This window comes from Gymnogyps californianus, chromosome 12, assembly GCF_018139145.2.
Source record: "Gymnogyps californianus isolate 813 chromosome 12, ASM1813914v2, whole genome shotgun sequence".
In the NCBI taxonomy this organism is placed as follows: Eukaryota; Metazoa; Chordata; class Aves; order Accipitriformes; family Cathartidae; genus Gymnogyps; species Gymnogyps californianus.
Genome location: NC_059482.1, coordinates 1,232,315 through 1,258,752, shown reverse-complemented (window position 1 = coordinate 1,258,752; position 26,438 = coordinate 1,232,315). Strand labels below are relative to the sequence as shown.

The window sequence follows — 26,438 nt, the reverse complement described above, 5'->3', positions numbered from 1 at the left end:
AGCAAGGGCAATAGAAGGGAAAGAGTATTTTGAAACAAGGCAGTTCTAATTAAAAAATACAGGTGCTAAAACCCCATCAAAACTATCATTTATTGTACTGGAAATTTGAAAAGTGTGCACTGTTAAAGTAATTTGTAAAACATTTGAAACAAAAAGGTTCCATGTAGGTTGCAAAATTTCTTCAAGGACTCATGCTTAATTGAGCAGAACTTGTGAACTCGTCAATCTTACTGTGAATTCTCAAATTTTTTTTTTATATTAATGGAGTGGTTGAGTGTCTGTTTCAGGTAGGAAAAGGATCTCACATGGATTAATCAAGAGTGTATTTTTTCTTCTGGTGGCGTTGATGTGTGTTCAGAGCTAGAAAAGGTCCAGAGAAGGATGTTCGATGCTTAGGAGTAGCCGTAACGAGCTTCTTGATCCAAACAAGATGGCATATGATAGCAGTGTATAAGACAGTGAATGGTTATAAAGAGGTTAAAGCAAGGTTTGCTTTTCATATTTTGTCATAATAAAAAATCAAGGAGATGTTAAGTTGAAATGCAATGTAATTAAAATTTAGAACAAATGAATATACTTTTACAGAATGAATAAGTGATCCTCTTTGCTGTGAGGTACATTAGTACGATTTTTAGCTGGATTTAGGAAAAGGTATTAGTGGTTATCTGATTAATCAGAACACACTTCAGTGCACCTTTTTTTTTTTTTTTCCCCTAGATAGATACAGATAAACTTATCCTGTGGACAAATGCTCTGGATCAGAGTATGAATACAACTGATAAGATAAAGGGAAAGGTCTGAACACAGTGAGAAAGCCACAAATATGCATTTGTGATGAGGGTGTGTTAGGAGCATGTAGTTTCTCATAACTGCTCTCCTTTTAGAAATGCAGCTACCCCGCAGTTTGGAATCCAACTCGCAGATTGAATTGGGGCCAGTAACTTTTCCTCTGAATTACATTCCTGTGTGCCCGTCGGGATGGTTGCGGTTTAATGATACCGGTCTTGTAAGTTTGTCGATGATGATCACTGTAATGTTTTGGAAATACAAAGATTATGAAAGTAAGAGAAGCTGTAAGATTGGGGTGGTCTAGGGAGTAACTGAGGTTTTCTAACATACAAACTTTTGTTTGTTGAAATTAAAGTGGAAGAGTCTTAGTGTAGTGATTAAAACATACTTGCCTGCTCTTAAAAGTGAAGTTATATTTGAAAACCCAGTGAATCAAGATGTAGCTTATGCTAGTGCAATTTTTATGGTATAGTTTGTCCTGTTCTTTGGACAGACCAAGTTATGTCATCAGTTTGTCCCTGTGCTGTGTGTTAAAGTTTTGGCTTGCCTGGCCATTTCAGTTAAGATTTTTGTTTTCATATTCCTTTAAAAATGTTAAGCAAAACTTCTAAAAGCACACAAACCTAAGGTGAAATGGCAATACGGACAAAGGGAGAGTCGTTAATTTAAAATTTGGTGTGATAATTCATTTGAGTTATTTCTTTTCATTTAAGTGTAGCTTGGGAAAGAGAATATTTTTCTTTGAGTATCTAAATACTTTATCTTCCAGTTTTTACACTTGTAGGTGTGGTTTCATGAGCAGTTCCAGCCAGTATGAATTCCCACTTGCTGAGTTAAAGCAGTCTTGTCCCTTATCTTTTCCTTGCTACTCTGCTCATGCCAACACTTATGTGGCCATGCAGTGAACTGGATTGGGGGAACTGATCATGTTAAAATTAACTCAGCTTTTCCTTTATTCCTTCTCACCCTGTCCCCCAACAACGAAAAGGGAAAGAGAAATGGTGTTTTTTTTTTTTTTTTCTTTTTTTTTTAACTAGGTGAGTATCCTGGTCATGTTTGCTATGGGTCTTCGTGAATGGCTTGTGCTGACTCAGGGAAAGGACATGTGAAAACTAGCAGCGGCGAAGGGTGGGACTATTTCTTTCAGCAGCAGTGCCAGCTTATATTGGCTTAAAATTATAGTGAAACTGTACTTAAGGTGCAGGCCTCTGGAATATGGCTGGTTATAGCTGTTAAAAGAAAAGCAAAGTGTTGATTCCAAGGGCTGTTGCTCAAGCTCATCCTCACAGCTCCTGAGGAACTGACTTGCGCTAAGGACTAAAACCCATCTTTTTATGTATAATCAATATTAAAAAAAGGTATATGCTTTGTAACCATTGCAGAAGGATGGTATCTCCTAATAAGAAGATAATAGAGATACACAAAAATGTATGCATTTTTGAATGCTGAAAATGTTTAGAATGTAATAGGTTTAATTCCCATCTTTACATAACATACTGTCCTTTTTGAAATAAAACCACCCAAATGTGCATACACATTAGTAATGTAGTAGAAAAATCACTGGAGCATAAAACCTAAAACCTTGAGGCTAGTTGTTCTGTGGTTGAATATAATATGCAACATTCAAATATAGCAAAGTTAGCTATTCATTGTAAACAGGCAGAGGTGAAAAACTGTGATTAAAGCAGTTCATCAAATGTTGGGTACTAAGTCTGAACTGATTAAATGTGTGATTAAGTTAGCTAATACATGCATTTTGAACAACTACAAAGTAATGTGTATACTAATAAAGTTGCATTTGTGCACTGCAGCAAGTATAATCAGAACTTTTTATTCACACACCCCGCCCCCTTTTGCTTTACATAACTGAGTAACTGTAAAACTGTGAGACTTTCTGGAACTTGGAAGCAACAAGAAAAATGTTTGTAGTCTCCTAAATAGCTCTTTTGCCCTAAAAATGTCTTATAGTCAAAACTCAATTTTCCTCTGCGCTTAAATGTTAAATAATGGTAATCTACTTGTGTTTACTGAGAATCGTTGATACAACACGTGGGTTTTGGTGATTTTTTTTGTTTTGTTTTGTTTTGGTTTTTTCCCCCCCACCAGAACGTTTTTCTTTCCATGATCCAAGGGATAACTCTAGTAAGACAGTGACTGAATTATCAAAGAGGGATGGAACAGATGCTTTATAAAAATAGTAAGAGCCTGCTTTTAGTTTTGAACTTTAGAACTAGTACTAGCAGTTTTTAGGAATAGAAATAATACTTAGCTGCTTTTTGTAACAATACTTAGCGTCTTTTTGTAGCGCATAGAAGGTGCCATGCTGGACAAGCAGTGCTGAGTGTTATGTGAGGGATGGACTGCATACATCCGCCAGCTCTTCCAGCTGCCCCCGGGACATTCTGACTTAAGTCAACTGAAATGGATTCTACCAAGGTTCCTTAAATTCTGCGTCAGCCTTGTAAACATCCATTTCTACTTTGAATCTTACTAGTTTATTGGCTTTAAAAACAAAACTATGGAATATGTTGCTGCAAGGTGATTATGTGTGGTGCTGGGGGTAGGGTTTTGAATTCGCAGCTTTTCATGCTCTAATTTGAATATTCCGGTGACAGAGCTGTTTAAACAGACCCTTTTCTCTGCCGTCTGTTCTCACCCATGTACTGTTCTCTGAATTGTGCCAGCACAATTGTTTTTTGTGGCTGCAAGATGAATAGAATTGGGAAACCAATCTAGAATGAGTATATTGTACTTTTGATAGGATTTTCTAACATTGTTCTGTTCCCCGGTCTAGTTTACTGTGCAGCCGCACAAGTAGCGGTGTCAAGACAAGAAAGGGGGTATCGAGGACTGGGATTAAATGGTGGAGGAGGTAGCAGATGAGGTAGAACTGCTCAACTGGCTCTGCCACGGAAAGAAATGCTCCTCTCATCATGCCTTCTGTTGCATTTGCTGTGCCTGTGCTCTTGTGCTGAGACCAGGAAAGCCAGGCTTCCTGCCTGGGCTGGTTTCTTGTGGATCGGTGAGGGAATCCATTTCTGGAGCTTGGGAAGCTGGGCAGGATGCTGCAACACCTCTCCTGCTGCAGGTGTGGATGGAAGAGTGTGAGACTGTGTTCCTGCCTTAGGTTCTCCTTTGCTGCCTGTTTGAGTGTAAATGTGTGGTGTGGATCAAGGAGTAGGGAAATTAAGATGAATTAAGTAAGCTTTTTCTTTAGTTCTAAAACTAGTTGGATTTTTTCGTTGTCAATTTTACTCGTTTTGGATATTTTACGTAGTTCTATGAAAGTTGTAGACTTTTTTTCTGTTAGAGAATCTCCATATATTGCCCAAGTCCCTCATCCCATTTAAATTTAGATATTCAAAGAAACCGTAACTGGAGACAATATATTTCAATCCCATGGAAGGATTTGAGTATTGCAGTGAGGAGCTTGAATTGGACTTGATTTAGCGAGGTCTCGGCATGAGCATGGCAAGTGTCGCTGCGATCCGTTTCACAAGGAAATGGGCTCTGGTGCCTCGTCAGCCGGGGCCGCTCCTGCAGGAGGGCTGCTGTTGAAGCCTGCAGGCCGTGAATGTGTGGTTCCCTGCGATCAGATGTGTTGGGTTCAGACTTCTTCCGCTTGCAAGGTCAAATGGGTACGTTTTATTACGTGGTCTTTTAATCCAGCAATGCTGGGGGGTTCTCAGGGACCCAGACGTTGGAAAACTGTCTTGAGTTATTGTGCAGGTATTTCTGATTGCTGATATGCTTTAGAGGAAGACACTCTTGCCCAATACTTTCTTTCCTCCCACCTTAGTCCTTTCTTTTTTGGATTCATCGTATTCTTCATTGACGCAAGGTTATGCCACTTGGCATCCCTTATACTTTGTTTTGTTCTGCAAAGTTCTTTGTGCAGTTTTGACACTTGCTTTAATAGAGATCTGAGAATCTTTAGAATATGAAAATACTAGGAGTCAAGAGTACTTGTGCTTCTGTTAGTTCAGGATCTGCATATTTGAAATCCATTATAGCTGCTCATGAGGAGAATCTGTAGGATACTGCTATTTAGTATAGTCAAGAAGTAGAATTTTTTATCGTATGTTTCCCAGATTGTAGGGTAAGATTTTTTCAATTTTTATAAAGTATCTGATCTTTATTTATAAGTTTTCAACAGCATAGTTACCTTTTGGGGTCTCTTGACTAAAAATGATTGTCAGCCTGGAGCCTCGATCTGATTTTTGCACTGGTACACAGATTACTTAGTTTTATGTGGAAATGTACTTCTTTCAAGTTGGAGAAAACAAAAGAGAAGTAATGTTTTATTTTTATACAAAAAGGCAATGGCCTGAACTCATTTTAAAGTTTAGATATGCTGGTAAACCCTAGCAGGAGTTGATGAGTGGCCAAAGTGCAGGTGAAGTAAGGTATGTGGTCGTGTCTCTGCAGTTTATCACATTTGTTATCTTCTCTGTGTTTATGTAAAGAGTAAACTGATGAGGTAGAATATTCAGACAAGTTTTGGCTCTCTCATCAGCAAGTACAGCAATTATTTTAGGAACCAGCTGAAATGAACTCTCAGATCTAACTTTGAACAGTGTTGTAACAGCAGATTCTTATGGGCACATAGTAAAATCTTAAGTAACTGCTGTTGCCAAAAGCATGCAGTGCTTTAGCAGTGTTTGAAATGTAAATGCTCAACATCAGTTACGTTATGTTATTAACTCGTGTAGTTCTGAGTGATCTGTATGGTGAATATCACCGCACCGGACTAAGAGGAAGGTTTTCACTGTTTACATAAATATGCTCTGAAGAACCGTTCTCCAATTCCCCTTGATTACTTGTCCCTCCAGCAGTTGGAAAGTTTTTACGGTTGCTTTGTAAATAATTAGGAAGAATTTCAGGTCACTTTACAAAGTTTAGAAAACTAATGCAATATGCCAAAGTAATGCAAATTTTTGATACTAAAAGCAGATTTGAGTTGTGGTGAAGCTCAGGCTGTTTGGCGAACAAAAGGAAGATGGATAGCAGTTCCTATTAATGCCCAGACAAGATGAAGCATATAGGAAAGAAAGAGATTTAAAGACAGTAATAAAAAGTTTTCAAATGTTGGAGTTCCACTCCCGTTCAGAAAAACTGACATTACAAGCTGGTTGTTTCAGTGTCTCATTGTCCAGAGGCCTGATTTTTTTTTTTTTTGTATGGGTTCACTCAGCAGAAGAATCTGTAAGTTTTGATAGTAGCACTACAGAGTGATTGGAAAATAATAAGTTGCAGCGTTCAGTAGCTTCTGTTAACTATGACAGTTTCTGTTTTCTTGTGCATAGGGAACATGACCTACTAATGTGACTATTCACTGATAGTGGTCATGCAAGCTGCTTTGTAAAGCGGGGCAGGAAGATGTGAGTTGTAAGTGACAATCTGCCTCTGTTAAAATTACATTCCACTTCCCTAAGTGCTTGTCCTCGGAGAGTGTTGATGGCAGCAGCGGCCCCTCCTGAGCTGCAGGCCGTAGCAGAGCTCATGCCAAGCAGCACCGCACATCTACACGTTTGAGTAACACGAGTCCCACTGGCAACGCATGTTTCACAATTCGGGTATGTCTGCCTTTGCGGTGAGGTTCCTTTGTATGTATGCGTGTATATGCCTAACTATTTGAGGTATAACAGGAGTATCTAGAATCTTACTCAGTTCTTTTTTGACTCTTGGTTAGTTTTTGGATTCAGCAAGAAATTCCACAGTCCGGTTGTGTACTTGGTGAAGAAATATTTCTTGTCTCCCACTTCAAGTTTACTCTCTCTTCAGTTTAATATTAGGAATGAGGTTGTCTCCTGGTTTAAAACGTTTGAGTGTGTTTTTGTTTCTCAGGGGGGAAAGAAGGTGGCTTAGCTTGGAATATGTATTCCTATTAAAGCAGATTTACTGAGCAACTTAGAATTACAGTTCCTAATAGTCTTGGTTATATCTCATAAGTAAATGCTGCAGACCCTGGGAATCCGATTTAGGTGAAACTTCTGAAAACAATCAGATGTCCCAGTTGTGCAGGGGGTGGGAGAGGAGCAGGGTGAGTACTTGTGGAGGCAGTGCCAGCTTTCAGTCACGCAGTCGTTGAGGTTGGCAGGGACCTCTTGAGATCATCTAATCCAAACCTCCCGCTCGAGCTGTGCCAGCTAGAGCAGTCTGCCTGGGACCCTGTCCAGTTGCGTTTTGACCGTCTTCATGGATGGAGACTCCACAACCTCTCTGGGCAATCTGTGCCAGTGTTTGGCTACCTTCGTGGTTAAGATAATTAAGATGGAATTTAATGTGTTTTAATTGGCGCCCATTGCCTCTTGTCCTGTCACTGGCACCACTGAGAAGAGCCTCTCGTTCCCTCCCATCAGATATTTCTACACATGGATAAGATCCCCCTGAGCCTTCTCCAGGCTGAACAGTCCCAGCTCTCTCAGCTTCTCCTTGTGTGAAAGATGCTCCAGGCCCTTCATCTTTATGGCCCTAAATGTGTGTCAGTTTATGAATTCTGAAAAGCTTTTACTGTTCTTGGGACATCTGTGAGTTCTCACATCAGAAATTCTAATATCTAGTGTTACGTCGCAGTGATTTTCTAATTGGGGCACTAAGTCAGGTTTTTCCTCTTGAATATAGTAGTTTATTTTCTTGTACCCTGAGATTTTGTATCCTATTACCAGTTTTGCTGAGGATATCTACCAGGTTCAAAACCTGTTAGGAGATGTGGCTGCCAGGTTGCTCGCTTAAGAAAGGGGGTTACGCTTGTTTATCCAGAGCGTGTTCCTTTGAAAGGGACCTTCTGGGCTTTCCTGGAGTTCTGTGCTCCCGGCACATTTGGCACATTCAGCAGTTTTAAACTCCTCTCTGCATTTGTTAGTGATAGAGAAAGAACTTCCATCATCTCTTCTCTGTAAGTATATTTGTCGGGGTGTGATCAGTGCCCTTCCTTAGCCTGTGTGCAGATTTCATTTGGGAGTAAATCTTTTGTTTTTCTTTTAGGGCATCTGAATTCTAGACAGGGCCATCTACCTCACCTTGAAACTTGAACCGCACCTGGAATGGAGTTGCTCTTTAATCAGATGGGGAAATAATTTGGTTTCTTGTTTTGTGGCCTGAAAGGATTCAGTTTAAGCTTCAGTAATTCAGTTAAGTTATTTGCTGCCACTTAAGCAAAAAAAGTGCTTTTGGAGGTGTGGTAGCAAGGAAGGGATTATATTGTTTAGAGTAAACTTAAGTACTCCTTGACGTGCAGGTATTTCAATACATTAATACAATAGCAAAATAATTCATTTAGGAGGATTACTGCCTTTCTGCACCTGAGCCAAGGAGTCTACAGGCTTTATTTTTACTGAATTCAGTTTTTAGACATGGAGGAAAGATAGCTGAAGTACTCTGGGCGTTTGAAACAAACACTTTCTGTAGCAGGATATTAGTTATCTGTGGAAGAAACTCTGAGTACATTTTTTTTTTTCCCCCTTAGAAGTCCAGTAAGGAAAGACAACTTAATTGAGCTGAAGAGATCTTTAAGTATAACAGCATATGACTTTTGAGAAGCTGGTCATAGCAGACTATAATAGCTCAGTTTATTGGGGGTAGGGTGGGATAGTCTTAGACAAGGGATGTTGGAATCCTCAAAAGTTTTTGACAGGTACGCTATATCCATCCAGATATGATCTTTATCTGCACGCTTGCCAATTGTCCCCATGAACTCTAACCCTCAGTGGACTTAATTTCTGTTATATTGTCTTTCCTTGAATCAATGTCAAGCTTTAGCATGTACAAGGTGTTGCACAGTTTAACTGTAGATATGAAACTGAAGATTTAAATGAAGGGGAGAGGAATACAAAAGCCATGAGTGGTATAGCACACATAAATAGGCCATGCTTATTATTTTTCGTGACTTCAGAGATAAGAGACACCCAATGCAATGACCAGGCAGCAATTTAAAACAAGACAGATTTTTTTCTTTTTTTTTTCCTTTTTCTTTTTTCTGTACACCATTTAATTGTGGAAACAGTTGACAGCTGTTTTGGGTAGGAAAAGGATAAACAGTTCAAGAAGCTGTTAGATTGGTAGAGGAGATACCTATTTAGGGAAGCCGATAAACTAGGGAGTTAGTCTGTAGCCGATGGTCAGAATTTGGAAGGTATTATAATAGAAATACTCTTCTAAACTTACTGGTTCTTGTAAACCTCTCCCTATAGTTTGCTGCTTTCAGAGAAAAGATGTGGGCTAATCAATACTTAGTTTGATTTGTTATGACCATCCTTAAGTTTTACATAACTTGGCAGTTCCAGAGCAGTTACACCACTGATTCTTTCCTTGCTGTCTCCCTCCGATTCCATTGGGTTTTAGCTCTGTAGTACAGAAAGGAATCTTTTATCCACGTTTTGCCATTAAGTGGTTGGCTTAGGTTCCCACTTCTCTCCTGAGAGTCAAGTGTGAAAATATTTGGAGAACTTGCTTAATAGTTGGAAAACCTGTTTTTACAAACAACTTGCATCTTTATTTCCTTGAGGAATTCCTTCCAGGGGCAGTGTTTATCACCCAGGTTTGCCTGTGGTTGAGTACGTACCTCATTAGCTGCATCTATCTTTATCTGCAGCCTAAGGGAGGCTTGGTGTGTATCAGCAGCACTGCTTGTTAGAAAGAACAAAGGGCTTGTAGATGTAGAGCCTGGGATGGAACTGTAGCACCTTGTGCTTGATGAAAGCCTGCTTTGAACAAATGCTGTCCATAACACATACTTCTGCTATATCATTCAGGCTCACTAAAAAGGATTTTATTTATGATCTTCTTTTTCCCTTTCCTCTTTTTTTCCAATTTCCGGCACGAGCGTGTTCAGAGTAGCTGCTGTTGGTGCTAAACGTGACAGAAAGCTGAGCAGGCAATCTGGGACTCGTGTGCTGTGCTCCGAGATGCCTTGTGACTGTATGAAATGTGTGAAGCATCCAGGCTGTCTCTCATTACTTTCAGTGTTTTTTAACATTGATGCAGTTTTACCTCCTAATCTGGGATCTTGCACTACCAGAGGGAGAAGTTGGTGAGATACAAGAGTCTCGGGCTCCATCGCTTTCGCACAACGCGTCTCTTTCATGTACCTGATGGTGTTACAGATGTCAGGCTTTCAGCAGAGCTTTCTTTTAGCTGTGCTAAGGAGTATTGTTTGTTAAACATTGCTTCATATTTGTTTTTAAAAATTATGTTTATCATCAAACATAGTACTTGAGTTATAACTAGAAACCAAAATGATGGTAGGAAGCATAAATATTTCTCAGTTTTGGGGATGATGAAAGAAAATACCTTTTATTGTCAGTATCTTACTAAAACGAGTAAAGGGAGGGAGGCGTGAAGCTAGTTTGTGGACTCAAGGTGCTAGACATCATGCTAGGAGTTACTAACACATGTCAAGTCTCGGGAACATAGCCTCTACACCCAGGTTTATAATAAAATACTGAATTCAAGAGATGGTTGCAATGTATTGAAAGTCTGTCTGAATACCTGTATGCTTTTATTCTTCAAGGTCAAGTATCGTGGTATAGCCTCAAAAGAAAAAAGTGCGTATATTTTTTCATAGCTGGTGTTGAATTTCTTGTTCTACAGTAAATGTAAGAGATGGCAAAAATAACCCCATCCGAAAAAATTGTGCAAACCTGAAAAGGCTGAGAAACGTTTTTCTGAGACAATAGTAAACTGAGGGTGAGGCAGACTTCTGTGTGTCTCTGAATTCGGATGGTGCGTTGCCCCTACGGAACTAGCATAACTGGCTGGAGCACCTTATTACCTCTGTGTTCCTGGTGAACTTTGATTTTTGAAACAATAGCAATGTTTTAAAGTGGTTGATAAATAGCTATTATTGCTATTCTTTGGTCATACTGTATTTGGGTTTGTTTGAGCCTTTGAGAAATGAAGTCTTTGTAGTGACAGAATGGGAAGATGGGGAGAAAACCAACTATCCTTAAAATACAGTTTAGTATAGAATCACAAACAAAGAAATGCCATTGTTATAACAACTGTATATAACAGTGTTATAGGGCAAAATGAGGTTGTTTGAATTCCTTAATTGAGTTTTCATACCTATCATACTTGGATTCTTTCCAAACATAAGCTTAACTTGGTTTCCTGCATGCTGGAAGATTAAAACATGGCAACATTGGTTTTATTTCTTTTTTAATTCTTAAGGTATTGTGAACAGATTGATTTTTTTTTTTTTTTTTAATTTCTTTTTCCTCCCATTTTGAGTTGAGAGAAATGTGCATCTTTAAATACTACTCCTCGTATGTAGTAAAGCCTTTCAGATACGTTGCTGAAGGGTGTAACTGTTTAGCAGAGCGGTACCCTGTTATGTTCATGTACATGCAGTTCTGTCAGTCCTTATTTGCTCTGCCTTGTCCACTGTGGTATTTTAGTAGTACCTTTTGAGTTCTTGGGTTTTTGTCTGGAGTTTACAACTGCGTAGGATGGACTTTTCAGTAAGTCATTACTGGTCCATTTCTTGAAGTGACAATTACTAAATAATGTTGTTCTCTCTTTCTGAGATGTGTAAAATTGGATGCAAACAAGACACAGGATTTATACTGCCTGTCTACATTTATAAAAGTACTCTTTGAGCTGTGAATGGGGATGACTGAAACACAGCCAGGAAAGCTTTATTGGATATTTGGATGAATGCCATAAATAGAATTCAGCTAACACATGCCTTTGTCAGTTGTTGAAATTCAACTTTAAAAGGATTAATTTCTCAACTCTACCCTGCTGTGCAGAATCCTGAATATTGAGATTAACAGCTTTTCTGAAGGTTGGTGGAATACTGCAGTGACTGATTTTTGTTCAGTTGTGAATTGCTTGCAAAATTACCTTTTTAGTACTAGCATTTTTGGTACTCATACTTCTGCTTTAAAAAAATGCAAGAAACAACTTTTAGCTTTCATTTTTAAGTACAAGAAATAATGATATTACAGTTGTGATAAAATTTTAATGACTTTGGTGGTTAATAATATATTACTGATCATCTTTCTTTAAAATAGAAGTGGATGTCTTTCAGCAAACTCTTCCCTCTTCTTCACTAACATACTATAATGTGCATTTCAGTGTTGGAGTAGCAGCACTTGCAGGCAAGATTTGGATTTTACAGTGTCCAGTGCTACATCATCAACACGGAGTGCTCAGATCCTCTGCTGATTCTTCAGAGTGGAACTGCACCAACATACACTTTTTAATCGTGAAGTTTTCTAGTGCAGGCAGAACCGTGGCATCTGCCTTTGCCTGTGTGCTCATGAATCGTGTTGATTTAGGGTTTGCTGCTTTTGTCTGAAGCCAGAGGGAACTGGAAGGAAGATTCTCTGTTTGGCTGTGTAAAACATCCTTGTATACACTGCAGTTTCTTTGAAAACCTGCCACTGTTGCTGTAGCAGCAATATAGTTCTGCCAGTATTGACAATAACAGGAGCACTGGCAGGAAGACTTGCTTCCAGTCTTTTGCTGCTTTACCATCTACAGATACTCTGAATATAGCGTGGCAGATAAAGAGGGAGGGAATAGTACTCTACTGTCCTCTCTTTAGAGGTGCTACTGAAGTGAAAGCACCAGTACAAGGTCAGGAAGCATACCAAGTGTCTTGCTGACATACCTTCATTTGAGAGCTGTGTGAAAAATAGTGGTCCAGGTAGTGTTGGGGAACTTACTCAGAGTAGGTTAACGTGTACAGGAACAGAAGGAAGTGGTCTTTAAGTATTTTAGGTTACGCTGTCAATTTGAACTGAGTCCTATGTTTAATCACATTATTCTGAGACGTACTCGAAGACATGAAATAAAAGCACTCTTTTAGTAAGTGTTACCTAGTGGATTGAGCACTGGGTAAGACAAATTCGATTGTGTCCTGCTGCTGGCTGTCTGGGGAGCCGTCTGAGTTACGTTCTTCCTATGACTCAGTTTCTGGGTTTGCAGAAGTAGGAGTAATCAGCCTTGCAACTTTGTAAAATGTTTTAAGGTGTCTGTATCAAGACTAAGTTGTGTATGGTGTCCTTTTGCTCAGCTTCACTAAGTATAGGCTTTTTCTTGCTCTTTGGCTTTCGCTGTGCAGTTATGCAACAAGTATCTTTATGGTTTAGTGGGACTTGGCAGTGTTAGGTTTACAGTTGGACTCTGATCTTAAAGGTCTTTTCCAACCTAAATGATTCTATGATTCTTTGAACAGTTGCTACATTTTATCTATTCTTACCTATGCTCGAGTAGGGTCTTCCCTTCTTACTCTGTGTGAAACCTAAACCTGTCTTCAGAGCTGTTTGCCTCATTGTAACTACTGCTAAGCAAGCCTATGCTAAGTCTACTGAAGTTGCAAAGATGTTAGGAAATACAGAAACTATGATAGTCTGTAATATATCATAAATCCTCTTTTGACAGATAGGGAACAAAAGCTGATTTACTCTTTATGTTGTCTATTCTTTCCTTCTTCCAAATTTTTTTTGTAACTTTATCATATAAAATCTCTGCTGTACCTTAACCAGAGCTGCCGTTGTCTGCAGTTGTGGGTGATTCTCACTTCTGCGAGTGAGAGTTTGGATCTCCCATGGAGCACTCAAAAAAGCCAACCAAACAATAAAGAAAGGACCAAAAAACCCAAACCCAAAACCCCAACAACAACAAAACCACCACACTGGAGTAGAAAGTACTTTAGTGGTCACAGATTCATCTGGCCTCTGCCTGTCTGAGCCTGTTTCTGCTTGGTTTTTATGCACTAGGCGCTCTGTCTTTCTTCTAGTTGCCTTTCTCAGACTCTCAAAGCTTCCTCTGTGGAGCTTCTTACTGAGTCCTTGTTATCCTGCTTTGGCTTCCCGTCTGTGCAGTCCCTGTTCCTATGCGCTGTGCCAGCCCCCTTATCAGCGTGCCATCTCGTGGAGCAACGATTCTTAAAATACACCACTGGCTCTGTACAAATTCTGTTTCATTTGCACAAAGGTATAGGTGTGCATTCTCAGTGTAGCTGGAGTAAAGTTTCATCTTGCTAACTCAGAGACAAAAAAGCAATAGACTGTCTATATTTTCACTGCAGAATTTACTCCAATGGGCCCTGATGTTACTTCTCCCAGTTTAGCCTAGAAGAAGCGAGAGCAGTCACTGCACCATGAAATGTGGAGTTTCTGTATTGGTTCTAATGCCTGTTATACTTGAGGGTGGCCTAAGGTTTCCAAGACGTATCCTCTCTTCTCTGTGCTGTAATAACCAAACTTGTTCAGTAAATGCTTTCCCTGGGATCTGCAGGAGAACCTGTTTGTCTTTGGTGGATGTATGGAGGGAGCTGTGGGGAGGGCTAAGAACGGGAGGGCTCATCAGCTGGCTCTTACAGGTTCTTCCTGACAGGCGAAAGTTTGCTTCAAAGTATTCCCACACCCAAGCTTTTGTATACAGAAAAATCCATGAGAGTCACATGACACTAACATTTTGCAACAAAGCAAGGCTTTGATTAGATGTTGAGTATTTAGAGCTGATGTAACACTCCCCCTGTTCACGCCCCCATCATTCTTTAAAAACTGTTTGTGAACCAAGCTATTGTGGTGGAATCAGTGGCATACAATAAACTCAACCACTAAACTATATTGTTTATCATAGACACTGGACTTCTGAGTAGAACAGAACTTCAAGTTAAACAAACAAACAAACCACAAGGTCTTCTGGCAGATTGAGAGGCCTAGATTTTTCGGATGTAGAATAGATTTTGGTTTTAGCATCTCTTCACCCACAAAAGTTTCTGAAAGATACTCAGTTCCACGTATAGCTTTATTAAAATGCAGCTACCTTTGGAGTGAGGAGTGACAGTCAGGCCCTTAGTTGACATTTGGAACCTTGGTAATACAGGTTTAGCCCAAAACTGTGTCTTAATGTGAACTGATCAGCATTGTAGAATCTTTATACATGTGTGTATGGGTACTCTGAACCTGAATTTGTATGCTTAGCTGGGGATGTGGTGGAATATGGACACCGTTATTTTTTCCTTTATAGAGTTTCTTTAATTTGCTGAGCATGTGTGCTCCACTTTACTTTTCTCGCCTACCTCCCGTGTAGCAGAGGCTACTTGCAGGTTCATGTATTTCTAATTGTTTTTTAATCTTAGTTCCATATAAACAACTCTCTTTGCCTGTTTGCTTGCTTGTTTTTTTGATCAGCTTAGAGTACATCATTAGAAGAGATTTCTGCTTGGATGCTGCCAGCTGATTAGAAGAGTACACCAAGGTTTTGTGTAATCTCTGGTGTGACTGTCATGTGCTGCAGCAAGGAAACGGCTTTGGAAGAAGCAGCCAAATCTGTACGGGTATTAAAACATGTTGAGGAGACTGCTATCAGTGGGGATCAAATGGGCAGCTATTCAGTGCAGGGAGCTTATTAAAAGACAAGGATTAACTTTGCTGTTGTTCATGAGGTCATAGAAGTGGTAAGGGATTTCCAGGATGTACCTACCCTTAAAGGCAAAAAATGCCAGCTGCAAGTGGAAAATGCCCAGTCTCTGCCTCTACTGCAAACAATTTGGCTGGTTCTCATCATCATCCACTTACTGATCCTGCTCTCCCGCGTGATTGCCTTTTAAGCGGGAAGGCTGTCATTACCTTTTAGTCTCGAGGTGGGGATAAAAGGGATGCTGCTGAAGACGTCCCCAGCATTAGAGGGGGTGAAGTCACAGGAGCAGATCACCGTGGTGGAACAGACAGACGGGTGGGCTGGGGGAGAGCCGGGGCTATATTTCAACGACCTTCTCAAGGCTGGGCCTGGGGAACAACCTGGAGAAGTGGCATTGAAGTAGGAGTTGGAGCTGCGGCCAGGTTAAGTGATGTCTGACATCTTTGTTGTTAAGAGGAAGACTGTAGCAAAAAAAGGGATTTTCCACATCAGGATCAGAAATTGATTTAGAGGCTATTGTGTGCAGTGGAAGGACGGCTTCAGCTAAAGGCAGAAGCAATACTTCTTTCCTGGGTTTCTTTTTTGTGTTCTTAACTATGTGTTGTGAAAGATAACCTGCCAAGATTTCCCCACTATTTCAAGTTTAACTGGTTATTCTACTGAATTTACATTGATTACTTAAAAAAAAAAAAGGGGGGGGGGGCGGGCAGGGGGAATTACATGCCTAGAAAGTAGAAATGGCTATTTTACTGCATATTGCTCTCTCAGTTCTATAGCAGGATTCTGTGGACCTGTAGTAGTCTGGAGTAGATGACCTTTTTAGATGGTGATATCAGTCTCCCTCTATGTTAGTTATGGCCTCATTTGCTAGTAGGTCAGGGCAAAGTTCTCCATCAAGTTCGTAACTTGGCTTCCATGCATGGAAATTCTGGGTGGCATGGCTTTGCTTCTGGTACAGAAGAGCAAAGCATAGGGAAATCATTGGTATATCTAAAGAGCATTCCATAACGTTTAAGGCGTTTGGTGGTACTGGCAAAATGAGGATGTCTGCATTCATCATGGATGAGCCTGCTGTTGCTTTTAAACATCGGAAATGGGTATTCTCTGCTGTTTTCCGTATCTTCTGTGCTCCCAGCGTCACCAAGTGCTGAGTTACAAGAAGCAGCTCTTTGGTCGACCAACCAGAAGGATCTCAATTAGATTCACTGGTAGGCTAAGAAAGCCTCACAAAAGTTTGAGGACAGGCAAGTTCTTCTGTAACGTCATGAACCAGTCCTAGCACAGCACGAGTTAATGAGGCACTAAATTGCTAGAAATCGCAGTTCTTAATCTGTATAGCTGAAATTCCTATGCAGATGCAACCGAAAAGTCATTCAAGATTCATTGAAGGTGGGTAGCTGCAGAAAAGTTTTACAAGTGCTGCATGTGATGGAATACTGGATCCATGTGCACTTGGTTTGCTGCATGACAGCTGAACGGATTATTTGCAACTACTTTCATTAGCTATTTTGGGGAAACTGCTTCTCTTTCCTCTTCTGCCTTCTGTCCTCTTGAAGTGACAGCATCTATCTCCGTTTCAGTGTTAAACTTGTGTTATTTAACAAGAGACCTTTTACTTGAAAGTGGCTTCTGTTCTGACCGTAGGAGGTTATCTGAAATTCTGAAATGAGAATTCTCCTTTTACATTACAAGGGAGAGCACTCTCCATGGCGAGAATACGTACACTTTGGAAAAAGCGGGGCTTTCTTTGGGACATGTCCAAAGCTGCAGTGACTTCTCACAGAATCTTACAGTTGTCTTAGCACTCCCAAACAGGAATCGGTTGTGGTAAGTTGTGTTCTCTTTGCTTCCATAAGCTTAACTGCTATGTTCCTAAGAATAAAGTTTAAATAGAATCACAGTTTCCTAGTTAGTAAGGAGGAATCTAATGTTGCTGGTCACAAGGCATGGTGTGTTTCTGAAAGGTAGTTTGATACTGTGATGATGAGAATGATTGATTTAAAAATTTCAGTGTAGTATTTTCTGTTGGTGGTGATGGGGGAAGGCTGGAGTACTCTAGATTTTGCTGTAAGCCAAGATGCCTGTAATTTAGCCTGGTTAGTCTGTGTGTAGAAATCTAAAAACATGCCTACAAAAGGGGCAACTGTGTGTGTGCACTAAGGTGAAGTGAGTAAAATAAGAAGAGAAGGAGCACTTAGAAATTTCAGTTTGCCGTCACGAACCACCAGCCTTTTGCACTTCCACTGTAATATCACCGGATCAGCTTCACTCACTGTTTCCTACCTTCTCTGAGTTATTTTGCCTAAATCCTTCCTAGGCCTTTCCTTTCTCTCCTTCAAAGACAGAGCTGCTGTCACCAGCTGCTGGGACTGATCCAGAAACATGTTGACCCAAGGATGTATTTTTGTGCAGACTGATCGTAATGCATCCAGCCCTTTCACAGATGGCTTTTGTTCAGTTCTTTTAATTTAAAATGAACTGATTTCAGTTGTGTGTAGCAGTTTGTACCAGGTGAGCATCCTTTCTAGCAGTGTTGTATATCCTTTCGTGTATCTTCAGGATTTGTTGCTGCTCTTGCAGTTTTTTGAGAAAAGTGGTGGTGAATACCTTTCACCTGAGACTGGATGCTGGCTCGGTTCCCGCTGATAGCCAAGTGTACTGGAACGCTTATTGTTTGGCTCGGGTGCGCTGTTTTTGATGTGCTGCAATAACAAGCAAGTCCGGTATCATTGCTTGATTATTTTTCATTAATATTTCAATTCTGAATGTTTTGTGCACTAACAAACCCTTGTCCTCCCCAGATTTAAAATTTCGTGGTGTTGGATATTGACCTAATATTTGGTGCTGTTCTGATCGGTATAGCCATGTGAAATATAATTTTCTGAACTGTCAGTATAACTGGCAGGAAGATCAAAGTTAGAAGCAGCTGATCTCAGATGAGAGATTATAGGGCTAGGATAATCGGATAAAAGGCAGTTGGAGAAATTTGACACTTAAAATACTTTTTGTAAATCTGCCTGTCCCCATGTGTCCTTGATTTCAGTAGTAGAATTTGCAAAGCCTGGGCTCCTTTGGTTAGTCTAGTTGAGGTATTTTGAGGGAAGATACGAGATTCGGAAGTTTATTGTAAATAGGATGTCTAATAACTGATTACATGAATGCAGGTGAAGGTTTGTATGTGGAAATGAATGTGTGCAACTCTTGGCTGATCATTAGTACTTTGTTACTTTGTGAGTTATGTTGTTTATATTTCATAACAACAGTATTCCTGAAATGCATGTTCCTCTCTTCCTATATGGAGAAAGAAAATGTGTTTAGGGGAGATATTGGGTATAAATGGAGCTACTTCTAGCAAAGAACCCAGAAATTTGAGATCAACTAATATATTCATCAAGGGGATTTGAAATCAGCAATAAGTTACAAGACACTTTGTGCTGTCAGCCGGCTGAAACTTGACTCGTTGATTCAACACAGTGGCTGCTGAAAACAGGAATTCTGTCTATGTATTTTTTTCTTGCTAATTAGGTGTAAATATGTAATGATGCTGAATTTTTATTTTTGCATTCAAATGCAACACTGCATTTACATAACAGCCTTTTCTTTTTTTGTGGGCATTTTCCACATGAATAAACATAAAATCGTAGCAGAAAATTTCATATACTCAGTGTTCGTGTGTGTGTGCACGTGTGCGTAAAACATGGTGATGGAGGTGAGCTGATCGATAGAGCTCGATAGAGCTTTAGCTATTTAAATACGGTATCAGACGTGGAGGGAAACTATATCCTCTGGGGAAGAATTAGTTTCCTTGCAACAACTCTCATCTTTCTGGAATTTTTCAGGTTTTGCTTTAATGCTATTTATAGTGCAGCATATATAAACATTGGCCTGTGTTTAGGTGAAAACACAAAGTTTCATTTGAAGTCTGATTTGTGAAGAGCAGGTTTGTTGCAGCAAGCTTTCTTAAAGGTACCCAAACAATTTCAGATTCCTCAGAGAAGTGTTGAAATGATAGCTCCTGGTAATCCAGTTCACTAAAGAGGTGTTTTAGACCGTGAAGCTACATCTGTTCTGAAGAAAAGCTAGTTGTTATTTTTTTTCTTAAAGTTTGGATTTGACCTTAAACTTCTGCCATGTGTTCATGGAATCACAGAATGGTTTGGGTTGGAAGGGACCTTTAAAACTCATCTAGTCCAACCCCCCTGCCACGAGCAGGGACATCTTCAACTTGATCAGGTTGCTCAGAGCCCCGTCCAGCCTGGCCTTGAATGTTTCCAGGGATGGGGCATCTACCACCTCTCCGGGCAACCTATGCCAGTGTCTCACCACCCTCACTGTAAAAAATTTCTTCCTTATATCTGGTCTGAATCTACCCTCTTCTAGTTTAAAACCATTAGCCCTTCTCCTCTCGCTACAGGTCCTACTAAAAAGTCTGTCCCCGTCTTTCTTATAAGCCCCCTTTAAGTATTGAAAGGCTGCAATAAGGTCTCCCCGGAGCCTTCTCCAGGCTGAACAACCGCCACTCTATCAGCCTTTCCTCATAGGAGAGGTGCTCCAAGGGTTGGATCACTTTTGTCACCTCCTCTGGACTCTCTCCAACAGGTCCATGTCTTTCCTGTACTGTGTTAACCCCATAGTTTTGATCTCTCTTCCTCCTCGTGTGCTACCTAGTAGACCTCCCATGTTTTCCCTCACTCCGATTTGGGATGTTCTTAACCAGTATTTCTCACACTGCTGGGAGGGGAGGGAAGTTATGGGGAGCCGTGAGAGCAGAGGGCGAGACAGGCCTGGAAGAACCGGGGAGGCAGAGGAGGCATTGATGGTGGCCAGGGCTGTGCTATCTGTTTTGAACCTTCATGGTGCTTGTCTTCCACCATATCTGTGTTCTCTTGGCTGCACCTCACGGTGCCGCCTTAAGCAGTGTTCCCTTCCCTCCTAATAGCTTGCTCCGTCCTCTCATATTTACAGCTGTCAAGGCTCATGCCAGCTGCTTTTCTGAGTGTAGGGTGCATGTTCAATTGTAGGTGTGGTATCCAAATGTATCGGAATGAAAAGCAGGTGTTGTATTTTAGACCATGTTTCAAGTAGTTTGGTCTTTTATCAATGAAGCACGAAGTCGAAGATTTGCTCTTAATCTTCTTGTGATCTTTGGGAATGTGCTTCAATTCTAATTCTAGCTTTTCCCTCCCCTCCTCTCTTAATCATATTGTTAGAATTATTCACAAAGATTATAATTGTGCTTGTTGTGGATTACTGCTAAAATTATGTGTTCCCTGAGAAAAAATATGCTGTGGGAGTTTTGGATCTGAGCATCACTTTAAAGCAGCAAACTTGACAGAACCTTCGTCACGTTTCAGAGTTAAAAATAAATTTCTTAAGCAAAAAAACCCAAAACCAACAACCAACCCAAAGAGAAAAGCTCACTCTTACCTAATAACTTAGCTTTTGGAAATGAGGCTTTGTAGTCAACACCAAATATCTTATGAGTCATGACAGAATTATGATGATGAGCAACTCTCTCCTCAAAGAGGATTTCCTGAGAGACAACAGAAAGGAATGAAAATGTTTGTATATATATGCAACATATACATAAAAATATAAAGGTTTCTCCGCTCACATGCACACACACATGCTGTGTTACGATCCCTCATTTTGGGGCCCGTCACTAAACATTTTGCATAACAGAAATACTTGGTGAGTTGCTTCCAGTGTCTTAGGTGTAAAAGAATACTAAGCATAAGCAGAGCTGCCTGTCAAGCGACTGCAGCAGCTTTACATATTGCTGCTATGACTGTTCTAGAGGCAGCAGCCTTCCCACCTCTGGCACAGTGTAGTGTGTGAGTTTCTTAGATGGCTTAGTAGGAAGAATTTGTTGCAGGATGCACTTTGAACTAAAATCACTAAAGTCAACAAAGCTGAATGGGCATAATTTTCCATGCAAGAGGTTGTGAGGGATACCTTGGGTGGTAGTTACAGTGCAGCAGCTGCTCCAGCACTCAACATCTGCCTGTGGCTGGTTTTTCGACAGAAGTGAGCTTGGATTTTACTAACCTCTTGTAGGTGGTAGTACCAGTGCCAGCCAGAATAAAGGCTGGTGCTCCTTTACAAGGGATTGCTGTCTTGGAGGTGGTGTACAAAGTGCTGGCTGGAGGGGCAGTAATACTTAGAGGCACAGGGATGTGAAGTAGGGAAGTACCCTCTCACGTCGTAACTGTATTTTTCTTCGGCTGGTATTTGTGCCTTTCATTGTTGGGACAAAATCTGAACCTTTCATTCTTCAGTCTCTTGAGTTGAGGTACTCATCTTGAAGAAAGTTTGTAGTTCAGCAGAAAATAGACCCACACACCTCTTGTGGTTTCCAAACGCCACATTTTATTTGGAGAATTTTTTGACGTATTGATAGCTATGCCAGCGGCCAAGCTTATAGGAGCCATTCAACGTGGAAATCAGTAAACATTTTTCTCTGAAAACTGCTTGGGATTTTGTGGTTCACAGAAGCTTTCTCAGTTTGCAGCATAACAAATAACAAACGTCTGCAAAATAGGCAGCGCTGGCTGTGTTTCTGCGCTTGTAGAACGTGAGGTGGCTTGGGAGCATGAGTTATGCTGGCTTGTTTTTAGAAAGGTACAAACACACGTTTTGTTCTTTCGTATAACTTCCCTGGGCTTTGTACATGAGGACTGATTTCACAGCTTATGAAAGAAAAACTGAGACTGAAAATCCCCGCTAGCAGTCAGCATAAGTACGTTAATAGGGTTCTTGCTCTAATGCTTCCATGTGTTAAAGCAGATTTGACTTTACAGTGACACCTGTTGATAAACTGTATTGTCCTTACAGTGCCAGTGCAGAAACTGCCTGACAGCGACTATTTGAAGTAGTAACTGGGCTTCTTGGCTGCCCAGTTGTGGATTTTACACTATCCTCCCTTTGTTATAGCTGTGAATACAACTGCATATGGAGTCTTAAATGCTATTAGATCAAACGTGCTCTTTTTTGCAAGCCAGATAACGCACAACCTCCCTACTCTTCTTCAGTGGACAGTCCAGCCAGAACTTGACTGGTAGATTTTTCAGTTGCCTTACCCAAGGCAGAGTAGGTAACAGTTGATCTTCTAGTGCCCTGGTTGTTCCTGCTGTTCTAAGAGTGAATACCTATTGCATCTCTTTCCCATGAATTTAGCACTTGTGGTTCACTGGCAGAAGTATATTCAATACAATTAAAAAAAAAAAAATCTCTACTTCCTTCACCTTCTTCAGACATTCTTGTTCAAATATCAGTATAACTACTTTTTGATTATTTAGTCAATGGATTTTTTTTTCCTTGTACTTTCTGCATTCTCTTCCCATCTTAAAATAGAACTGTGGGTTGATAGCTCCCTTTCTTCCCCCTCATTGGCACAGCAGGCATAAGGAGACGGTATTTGGCTAGTAACAATTTTAAATGCAATTTAGTTTGGTTTTTAATTTTTGAATTGGATTCAAGTTTGCACATGCAACTTAAGTAAAAATTGTAAGATAAAAAATAAAGGCATGATTCACCTTTTTTAATAAAGGCTAAAATTTAGAGTATGTTTAAACTACGTAAGTGCTCATACACACAAAAAGTACACAATACTCCTGCTTAATAAAGTGTAAGACATTGTCACTAAAAAAGAACTGACCTTTTTTGGGGGAAAGTAAATGAAGTATAAAATGAGAAGCATCATTGTAACTATATCTTTACCTAACCAATTTTAAACCGGTCTAATTTATTTTACTTTGAAAGCTGGTTTTATGGTGTTGAAAATCACTAGTTCAGAAGAGTGAGAAATCAGGCCTTAATAGCTGAGCAAAAAGTTAATTTTAAAAAGGGAACTCATCTTTGAGGGAAATGCGAATGCAGCTCTTCCTCATAGTAAAACAGGAGCAAAAATATGAACAAATGTCTGTCTCGTCTCTTTGCCTTTTGTACCTTTTAAGATCTTCAGTAAGCACAAGTAAATATTTTGTTTTCCCTCAGGTTGTTCCAAAGAATAAAACTGAATTGATGGTTAGTTAACTTGAGCTGTCTCAAAATATTTTACTTGCACATTGTCTCAGCATTACAGGTAACTCTTACAGAAAACCTCTTAATAGATTTCTGGATTTCTGCTTGGGATTTGGATTGCAGCGTCTGGTTGCCAATATTTTGATTATCAGCTTCAATTAAAAAAAGTTCTGTTTTGTTTATTTGTCACGGTACTGAAAAGTTAGTTCTCTGAAAAGTGGGTGTAATTGGAAAAAAAAAAATCATGCAGCAGATGGGAAGAAGTTTGATGGGCTGCAGAGCTAACTCCGGTTACACCTCACCACCAGTTCACAGCCATTGTTGGTAGTTGCTTGTGATTTTGTGCGTAACAGACAAGTAGTATCCTGTAAACAGCATTAACGTTTTCTTGGGCTCTTTTTACGCCATTTCGTGGTGAGGGTATTTGCACTTTTACCCAGTACAGTAACTGTTCTGGTTTGTGGCATAACCAGCATTTGGTATGTGTTATATTTTTAATACAATTATATGTTGCTGGGTGTGTACGTGCCTGTGCATTTGTCTTGAGTATGTTTCATTTTTTACAGGGCCTAATGCAATTAAAGCTTTTTAGTTAACAACTCTGTGGGTTTTCTAATTTTTACAGAAGAACTCCTGCACAAATATATTTTACTTTAGGATCAATTGAGTATAATTGTTGCTTCATAGGGGGAAAAAGAACTTTAAAAATGCACATTTAGTCTTCCGTATCTGTCTCAGGCACCTAAAAAATACATATAAAGGCATTTCATAAAGTTTTGTGATGTGGAATTGTTGATTCAGTTTATAGCTGTTCATCTAGGTTATTTACCTCTCCAAGTCGGGTGTTTGGAATGCTGCATCGTTGGTGTATCCCCTGGAAGAGGTGCGTTTCCAGCTGTGTGCTCATGCCTGAGCGGAGCTGTTGTTGCCTCAGAATAACTCAGTGATACATTCTCAGTCATCAGGTGCAGTGAGAGCTCTTGCTAATTGAACTCTGAAGTAGCCATCTGACGGTAGGCAGTGACTTGCTTTGACCCGTCGGCAAGCGTGGAGAAGCAGGTTGAACGTGAGGCCATTGACTTTGCTTCTTGTGCCTTGGCTGCTGAAGCTGTCAGGTGAGCTGTGTGTGGTGGCCATAGCTGTTTCACGATAGAGAAGTCACAAAAAAAGTTCTTGGAGGTTCTACTACTGTACAGGATCTACCACAGTTACATCAAAGAGCTTTCTGTGTAAAATGGACTGATACTAGCCATTTTGTTAGTGGAGACTGCTTTCTCTGGAGCATCTGCATGAGTTTACAGGAGAGTTTGAGGCAAAAGAAATGTTGCAGATAAATGGAATAAAGGATCTTACATAACAAGAATTGGCACTTATTGCACGGGAAGACTTTATAGGACGTTCTGCGAATGACTACTAAATCAGGCTCTCTTTCTTTGGAAGTCAGTTGCACAGTTTGAATTCTGAGAACAGGTTTGTCTGATTCTCACGTGATTTGTTGTACATGCTGTCAGCCCCTTCATTCTAAAAGAGTACAGTTTCTGTGGAAGTTCATGAATTATTTCTGTGTTTGACTAAGTTTGTGTCCTTTTGTTTCGGTCTTGAGAATGTGTATCTTAATGTTTTTGTGGTCTTTTTGTTTTCTGAAATAACTTTATTCCATGATGTTAAGATCTCCAAGCGCTTAATGTAACTTTTCCAGAAGGTTCTGAAAAGGTTGGATTATCGTTCATATCTTTTAGGCAAAAACATTATTTCTTTTCTCTTACAGAGCATGAATAAATTTTTGATAAAATGCTTTTTGTTCAACAGAATCTGTCTATGACCTTCTCCCAAAGGAGCTGCAGTTACCACCTTCCAGAGAAACATCTGTAGCATCCATGAGCCAAACAAGTGGTGGCGAGGCAGGTTCGCCGCCTCCAGCTGTAGTTGCTGCTGGTAAGCATTCTCATTTATTCAGTTGCTTTGTTAAGGTTCGTAATGTTCTGGCCAACATGAACAGTGCTGGCAAAGTTCTGATTGTAAAAAAAGAGCTTGTGGAGAAGTAACAGAGTTCATTCTAGGAGAATTTAGGTAATATAAATTAAACTAAACTGGGTGATCTAAATTATCAGATAGTCTATGTTAATGGTTGCTGTATTTCATATATATCTTCATGAGAAATAAGTTCTCTGTTTTGCTATGCTGTTATTACGCAGCACAGACCTGTTAACTCCTAGAATGCACTCTGTCTTCAGAGGTAATAAATACCTGTTTGGAACTAAGGCAGAATGCTGACCGACTGTAAAACAGTGAATTCTAGCTAGGATAAAAAATGGAAGGGGAGATTACATTTTGGACCGTGAAGCTTTTACCAAACTGTAAGGAGGAAGAAAGGTCATGTTTTCCTCTAAGAGGCCTGAGGAAGCTTAGTACTTAAACTCCATTCACACATAGCTCTCTATTGTAATGTATTACAAAATTCTCAAATACATGAGAATAGAATATATGTCAGGATGGCACTCTTATAAACTGATAAGTTTAAATTAGTTACATTTCTAATTGACAGCATATAAAAGTGAGGCATGACCTTTTTATCTTCATCTTTATCTTACTCCCAGTCATGTTTTAGACTTTAAAGACTCTGTCATTGATCTTCATTAAACATAAAAAAGTGAGGATTTAAGGACAAAGTTCTGATTTGAGGTTAGCCTTAGTGCTGGTTTGCATCTGGAATTCTTGTCAGTAACTTGTATATATTAGTAAACATCTGTGTGATGAGGAAAAAATGATCATTATGCTCATGATAGATGCATCCTTCTTCATTGGATAAGGGTTTTTTGGCATAATTTGATCCCCGTATTTCTTACAAGGTCATGTTCCACTTTCCTAATTGGCCTTAAATTGTTGCTTCAGAAAAATGTATATATTTAAGGTGAGGATTCAGATAGCTGCATTATTCTTTTTTCTCTCTGAGTTCATATGCATTAAATGTTTGTGTGAGAATGTTTCCCAGATTTGCATGGTACAGGAATCCTGATCAGAAACTGAAGTGATTGTAGACTTGTCAGAGAAACTTTACAGCACTGCTCACCATTCATGTTTTGCCAGACCTCTTCTGAGAGAACCTGTGGATTTAACTGTGCACAGTGGAACTCCGGTCATTGAAAGAATTTGATGTTTTTATTTATTATATTGAAAGGATGTGATATTTTTATATCACTTATTCAAAACATAATTTGGGCATGTATTTCTAAAATCAAGATACTTAA

General features: G+C 39.8%; 1 protein-coding gene across 1 annotated transcript in view; it reads left to right on the top strand.

Moving 5' to 3' along the window:
• Positions 1-26,438, top strand: part of NFAT5 (nuclear factor of activated T cells 5) — a 70,494-nt gene that overhangs the window by 1,700 nt on the left and 42,356 nt on the right. Inside the window, exon 2 of the mRNA XM_050903984.1 lies at positions 25,000-25,125. Within this exon, the coding sequence (XP_050759941.1) occupies positions 25,000-25,125 (126 nt within the window). The remainder of the gene's footprint in view (positions 1-24,999; positions 25,126-26,438) is intronic.